General features: G+C 34.0%; 1 protein-coding gene across 1 annotated transcript; it reads left to right on the top strand.

Moving 5' to 3' along the window:
* The first annotated feature begins 202 nt into the window (after nt 1–202).
* Nucleotides 203–7253, top strand: LOC125525067. Its single transcript, XM_048690080.1, has 6 exons — nt 203–487; nt 1264–1386; nt 5269–5448; nt 6165–6218; nt 6348–6500; nt 6680–7253. The coding sequence occupies exons 1-6, from the start codon at nt 389–391 to the stop codon at nt 7040–7042; spliced, it is 972 nt and encodes a 323-aa protein (XP_048546037.1). The 5' UTR covers nt 203–388; the 3' UTR covers nt 7043–7253.
* The last annotated feature ends 983 nt before the right edge of the window (nt 7254–8236 follow it).

Consider the following 8236-nt stretch of genomic DNA (forward strand, 5'->3'; position numbering starts at 1 on the left):
TGCAAAAAATATTCATTAAGCATTAAATAAAGATTCATTAAAGTTTGTGCAAAATCATTTATTAAGCACTCTATTATATTTCTTTAATGTCATTAAACCACATGATACTATAAGATGTAAATCTTTCTCTAGTACGTGTCATGCTAATCCATACAAAACTAACCGAATATCACGCAAATCTTTATTTAATGCGCACATATATTGCATATTTATTTAATACACACAAAATATATGACATTAATTACAATATTTTGTGTGCATTAAATAAAGATTTGCACAATATTTAGTTAATTTGTATGGTTTATCTTGCCACGTACTAGAGAAAGACACATACATATGGTCTATATATCTGGTTGCCCATAGTGATCTTCATCTGTTATATATCAATATGTATAGGCTTAGTCTACTTCGACGAGCAATTGCCTTATGTTTCTTTTATCATGCTCTTCAAACTAGAGGTGTTCGGTTCTTCCCTACCATTCAAGAGGTAATCATATTATTTATTGTGATATACATTATTGTATACAAATATTACATGTGAGTGAGACGGATTAGTGGGTTAGTTTCCCCACCATTCTTGGTCTTATGATGAGTTATTTTCATTCCAAAAGACACCATGGTTCAGAATAACCATGCATAACAAGATGGAACCATAAGTTGAGAATACTAAACAATTACATGATAGGACCAACACAAACACATATCTATGTTGGAAGGACTACAGACATTACCGTACCATATATACTCCTCTTGTAATAGTTGGATTCCAACAAAATCATGGGAGTGAAATAAGCAACACACTATGTTAGAGTAAAATTTCAAAGTGGTTAGCATATCTACTATTGCTATGACTACAATGTTTAGCTACTCCCTCCATTTACTTATACAAGGCCACTATGAAATATACATTTTGCATCTATACAAGGCCACAAACAGTAATTGAGGCAAAATTGATGATATTTTTTCATACTAGCAACCTGTTTAATACTTGCATGCATGTGGTCATAATAACAATCAGCTACTTCATCCACTCAGATTCTTTACATGCATGTGGCGTATTAATGATCCCAGTAAAAGAAAACAAAAACTGACTTGCAAAGCAGGCATTAAATTTTACATTGGTACCTGTAATATGAGTTTGTGGCCTTGTATATAAAAACTGATGGGGTACAAAATAAACATAGCTTCAAGTTCTTGATTCTAGAAAAGATACTTCGCATAAGTTTTTCCCCTCTTAACATACATTTACATTTTTACTTGAAGGAAAATGATTCACTAGCCAAAGATTTTGTCCATGGTCCAGCCAAACAAAATCTCAAAAGCTTGAAGTCAAACTCCACTGAGTTAATAACTTCTGGAGGTTCTAGTTTATGGGATGATCCCTATGTGAGTTACACTTTCTTATCTTCACTCTTTTACTTAAGTATTTTATCCAAGATTATCAAATAGTGCACTTTTTAGGTGCAGTGACCCAATATATAGTAATTTAAATCTAAAATAAGAAACATGGCATGTCATTTTCAGGAATATAAGATTTATTACGGAATTCGCTTGTTGCAAAGCGTACTTACATGTATATAGTGGCATATGACTTAGTATGATGTTGCACTACAGCTATCTTGACATGTTCACCAATATGAATGCTAGATGATTTAAATAACAATGACACTAATTGGTAACATATTAGGTTTTGGCAAATGTCATGATATTATGTCGATAGGCACAATTATGAATATCCGCATGTACTATATAATCGCTTATTTTAGGATTTCACCGAAGAAAGGGAAACAATAGCAACCACCAAGCCGAATAGATATTGTGAAATAATATGTTCATAATATGATGCTAACCTACTGGCCATCAAAGTGAGATGAATGATATTTTAGTCTAAGGTAGCCTTTATAGTTATCCTATTTATCTTTACCAATTTAATAAATTAAGGAAATATGTCTGCATTTGAAGATATTTGTGTACTTATTTTTATCACCACACAGAGATCACATGTTAAGCTTCCCCATTGCATATAGGTAGTATTGTTTTATACAAAAATCGTGTTATTTTGGAAAACTAGCATAATGATCCGAACATTAGCATGAATGGATTTGTTAGTTCCTTTCTTTCAATTTGTATAATATATTTATTACGCTAACTTTGAGATATGCAGTGAAATTTACACACCTTTTAAACTATAAAATATTGGAAGCAAAAATACACCTTGTTAAAAGTTTGATGACATTGTTTTAGGCTATTTAGTACCCCCAACAATTGTTCGTTAATTGTTTCCCCATAGAAATTGATAGTTATTTATGTTCTTTATGTAATTATTGTGTTAACTTTGAGGTATTTTTTGACATTATATACATTTTAAACTATAACTTTTTTTGAAGAAAATACCCCCAATGAAAATTTGATGCCACTGCTTTTGGCTAGTTATTCCACATCAAAAAAGTTAGTTACATCATTTTTCATTGTAATTATGGTAAATCGTCATTCAAAATAAAGAAACCTTTTGTATCCAATACGTACATCCCGAGGAAATATTATTGGAGTTTGGCATAAATATTTCCATAAGTGCACCAACCTATCGGTAATGATCAATTATTTGACAATAGAAGGTTGGACTTACTGTGGACTCTAGCTCATCATGAAACACAATTGTGTTTCATGATGATTTCTAGATTTTACTCTCCCACTTCCCATATCAATATGTGGCAATATTTCCAATAATTATAAATATAAATGTTTGTAACAAGTACCAAAACATTATATTTTGTCACTCCCATCTCATCCTTGTATTACGCTTGTGTTATTTGATTGTGTGATATAATGCATGGAGATGTTTCCACACATGCTATACTTAATCTTTTTTTGCGTGGATGCTATCTTTACTTAATATAATTACCTCTAAATTTGGTCTTATATAGTTATTAATGAATATTCATTCATGATTGCTTAAATATTGTTTCAGACTCTTTTAACTCGGCACTTTTTGTCATGTGAATATCAATTGTTTTAGACAACACAAATGGATAATTTTACTTGACATGCGGGTTTTTGCTATCAAATTTTAAGTTCTCTCTGGAACACATATATGTAAAACTAATAAGATACATTTGTTACACTGAGCAAACCATGACAACTAAGACAAATCATGTTATAAATGGGTGAAAAACACATGATTGATATGTCATGGCTTACTGTATCCTACACTAAGAAAACCATGAAACTAAGAAGATACATGTAATTTGAGATTAGGGATTACTTTAGTAGAGAGATAATGCAAAAAATGGATAAGATGTTGTATAACTTTTAAATATTTGTTTCATGACATGAAAGCGCATATTCAGCCTCATAAAAAGTTGAAGCTGGCAACTATTATCCTGTGATACTAGGCACACTTAGTTACTCCTTCCGTTGGCAATTGTTGTTTCTTTAGTATCAAAACTATGGTTGGACTATCGTTGCATGAGGTTTCTTGACGCTTAAAATAAAACATGATTGTCACAACAAAAGTTCTCATCATTCTTAAGAAAGAAGGCGCGAATAGGGTTGTCCATAGAATTGTAATAGTGTATTTTCATGCAAAGCTCGTTTGTTCCAAATAGGCCCTTGTTTTTGTACCCACGCCATTATTATGCTTCCTTTCTGTGATATGCTCCTTTGCACAAATCTGCACTGCGTCTTCCACTAGTGTTGTCCATAACATGCATATGGTCCTCTAAGCTTTGATTCTTCTCAATCAACGACCTCTTTCTTGCATCTAGTCATTAGTGACCTATGATCGATGCATGCCTTCACATATGTTTATTGTACTATGTCGGTTTTTTAACTAACGGGGAACACAATGACTATTTATTCATCTAATCAATCTATTCATGTCGATACTTTCATAGCATATCAGGTTAACATTGGTCATCAATCTCTACATATCACATATTATAGAATAAAAATAATTGATAATTGTATGTTTCTTTTGTTCCATATTTTGTCGTAGACTTAGTTTTCACATATAAATTTAAATATTCATCTTAATATAATTTTTATTTTGGCATTTAGGTATTTTTCACTTGACATAGTGCATATGACACTAAATTGTTAACATGAATTATTTATTCTTAATTTCACATTAAGTTTTGGATATTTCAAACTTCACAATGCTTTACTATGGAAACTAAATTACCGATTTTGTATTATTAACAATTCTACCCCCTTCATTCACTATATAAGTTGTTTTGGATATTTCAATATGGACTACATAAAAACTGAAATGGGAGAACAAACACACTAAAACATGTCTATATACATCTGATTTAGAAAAAAATTAGAACATAGTATAATTCAAAATGGAGGGAGTAGTATTCAATTATAAAAGAGACTTGTATTGTTTTCCATTTGATAACAGGTGTACTCTTTATACACCTAGAATGTATAGGTACTAATAAATAATCATATTCATCTACAATGATATAATGTTAACCTAACATGACACCATTATTATGACGTGGACATAATTTAGCCTATGTGGACAAAAGTACTAGTGTATATTCCTCTTTCTTTATTAATATAAAATATATGTGATGCTAAATTTTTGGAATGTGCATCCTGCAAACATACACTTCCAAGAAAATTGATCATATTTTGTTGGGCATAGTAAATAGTGTGGTATGTCATTCCTACATGGTCAATGACCTATTTGTTTCTTTAGACCTTTTTGTTAATAATGTAAATAGAATACCATATGTAGGCTAACTTATGCAATAATATTTTTATATCATCACTTGACACTGATAGAAACACATTTCCGATAGAACTTGGCGACAAAGTCATATATGTAACAATGAATTGCTAAAAAGAAGTTAATTTTTGAGAAAGATCTTACATAACTTTCCTTATGAACATATAGCGAGTGCCTTTGGAGAAAAAAAGACACATGAGAATGAACACAAAAGGTATATTGTTGAAATGTTAGTGTGGGAAGGACTAAATTAGTAGGCCTAGCTAGCGGTGCCTAGACCCCATGTAATAGATCGATCAAGCTATTCCATTATTTTTACTAATTTCTTTTAGGCATCTTCATTCGGGAATTTTACTACAAAACCAAACAGTATGTACCTTGTGAACTATTATGTAAGCACGTTATTGTTTCTAGCTAGACAACAATGAGCTACCTTGAGTTCTACAATCGTTTTTGGTTTAATCATTATGCATTTCTACAATACCTACTTCTCTAGGTTTTGTGTTGTTTATTTGATTGCTTCCATCTTGCAGTTTGTGTCACACCTAACACATTCTGGAGGTCCCAATGACAACTATTATGGCTTACATGCCACCATGGATGTGTATGGCCACGAACTAAAACATGGCCAGTTGAGTTCGACTACGTTTTGGATTAATCATGCCGGAGATGGTAAAAAATCAAGCTATAATGCGATTCAAGTTGGCTGGCATGTAAGCATTATTTTTCTTCCCATGCACATAGCTTCTCAATTTAAATAATAAATTGGGCATTAGTCAATGGCTTCAATTATGATATTACAATATTCAACATAAATACATCATTTCGACTTGCCAAATGTCCTACACATCCTTGCAATCAAATTAAATGTGCATCACAAAAAAATACTTAACGATATTTATTTGCCGGCTAAATTATGCCCCCTTAAAAAGTAGGAAACTTGTGTTGTTTTTCCTGAAGTGTTATACAACAGCTAAAAATAAAGTTGGGCATGTGCAAAGCTACCAGAAACTCAAAATGATTTTGGCTCAACTGAGCCCATTTCATTCTTATCCAAACCATAGTTTAAGTATTACATTTTTTTAGTTTATGACCACATGTATGTGTAGATGTTAACCTTCTGCCAAATTTCATCAACAGGGCATTTCATCCATATGTTTGTCTTTTACGTGTATCTCATAGACAAAAAGTTTGGGGACAAAAGTTTATAGATACTCTAGGCACATCTACATGTGGAACTATTTCTAAATTTGATGAAATTTTTAAATATGAATTCAGATTTTGTAAATTGTGGGATCACTAGAGTCCATGAGACAAATGGCAAACCAATTCATTTGTTTTCCATTTATTGGTTAATTTCTCACATCTTCCCCTTCTTGACCTTTAAATGTGAGGAAATGTTCATCTTATGCGTACCCTTGTTGAACAGATTAATCCAGAACGATATGGCGACTCACATCCTCACTTCTACACCCGTTGGACGGTATTGTGATAATTATGCTATGAATTATGCCTTGAAAATTACTCTTTCCACTGTAAAAGTGATCTTACTCTGATAAGAAACATACATAGAAAGTTTCTAACCTACACGCAAAAACAATGTATGCAACAGAGAGATAATTATGATGCAACCGGCTGCTACAACATGGACTGCCCTGGTTACATACGGGTAGATGGCGCTATTATAGCTCCGGGTGATGCTATACATCCAGTTTCTAATGTCCCTGATGGACCTAGACAAAGTATCACTCTGAGGGTGCTAAAGGTATTATTTTCATCCTTTTGTATGCATTTCATAGCTATGCTATTCCCGTTACGAAAATCCAACTAGATGGTCGATAAGGGTGCATCATTTTTACAACCTAATAGTTGGTTGATCATAACATATGTCAAACGTATAAATTAAATGTGAAGGGCTTTTGTCTAAATCCTAATCAATTTCAGGACAAAAGAAGTGGAGATTGGTGGGTGTATTACGGCTTCAATAAAATCCCCACTGGCGTGGGATACTTCCCTAGGTCGTTGTTTAGCTACTTAGCAGAAAAGGCAGACGGAATGCAATTTGGTGCATTTGTTCAAGCTAAAAAAGCACTTCCAACTCCTCCAATGGGCAGTGGTGCCCTCCCAAATGGTGGTAAGGGTCGCGCCGCATCATTCAAAGACATTAGATTCATTGACCAGGATGGAAATAGCAGCCCGATCAAGGAAGACCTGCCCATGTTTGTTACTGATAGAAAATGCCACTCTATCACCCATATTGATCATGCTGAATGCTTTTATGGTGGTCCTGGAGGGTGTATGAGATAAGATGTGATACTTTGAGCTTGGTATCACCTAGTGTTAGTTGTCAAATAAAATGGCATGGGTGATAAAAATTATGAAGAGAGTATTCGCTACACTATGAAAACCTTTGCTTGCAACAAACATGCATCCCTCATACTTAAATCGACCTAACCATCAAAGGAGTTATATGGAATACTTGTATGTTTAGATGTGAGGCAACATAATAATTTTGTTGGTCCGATGTTCTCTTGTGCGATGGTAACGAGAAGGTGTATGCACCCTAGGAACGCAAGCAGTCATTGTTCTTATCATTTCTGATCTATAGGTTCGTCGAGCCTCTTGTTTGTAAAATAAACTATTTTCTCCTGAAATGAATTGGCAGTACACTTGCTATGTTTTATAAAAAAGTACTCTCACTTGCCGCGAAGCAACACCTGGTCGGTGCGAGGCGGTAAAATGAAGAAACTTGGCAATGATGGTAGCAAAAGGAGGGCGTATCATAGAGCAAGTTTGAAACCATGTCAGTGCACCGTTGCTGAAGTTCTCACAAATGCTCGTTGGATCCATGGCATGAGAAGACCCTCAACATTAAAAAATGTGTTCAGTTCCTTGACCTTTAGGAGGTTATTATTCAAAAGATCCAATTTGATCCTTCAATAACACATGGTCGTGGTCCTAGGATTCCTCTGGGAGTTTCTAGACCATATTAATCGGTGTATAGGTCATTTTTTGTGAATTCAACACTAAATCTCTTTGTCATTATTCGCAAAAGAAAACTATCTTTGTCATTGACGCAGACGGTATCCATGCACTGGAAATTTCAGACACCATCTTTGTCAGGTGTACTGTCAAGCCGCGAAGCTGTTGGCACATGTTTGTTTTCTATGGAGTACATGCCAATTCAGTTATTACTCCATTGTCATCACCAACAAATGAGTCCAAATAGCTATGGGCATCTGTATCACTGCCCTTGTCATCACCATCTATAGCAGAAAGCAACTGAACTTGTCTGGCCCGGATTTCCTGACATTTCTCTTTAGTTTGTTGCTGAAGCTGCTGGAAAGACATCCATTGTTCATGTGAAAACTTACTTAATGGAATGTCATCAACCATAATTCCTGATGCTGCTTGCTCACTTGAAAGCTTCCTCACCACACAATACGATGCCACCTTGCTAATTTATCAGTTTGCTCGTCTGGAGCACCGAATTTAGGAAGC

Source organism: Triticum urartu, chromosome 7 (assembly GCF_003073215.2).
Source record: "Triticum urartu cultivar G1812 chromosome 7, Tu2.1, whole genome shotgun sequence".
Classification (NCBI taxonomy): Eukaryota; Viridiplantae; Streptophyta; class Magnoliopsida; order Poales; family Poaceae; genus Triticum; species Triticum urartu.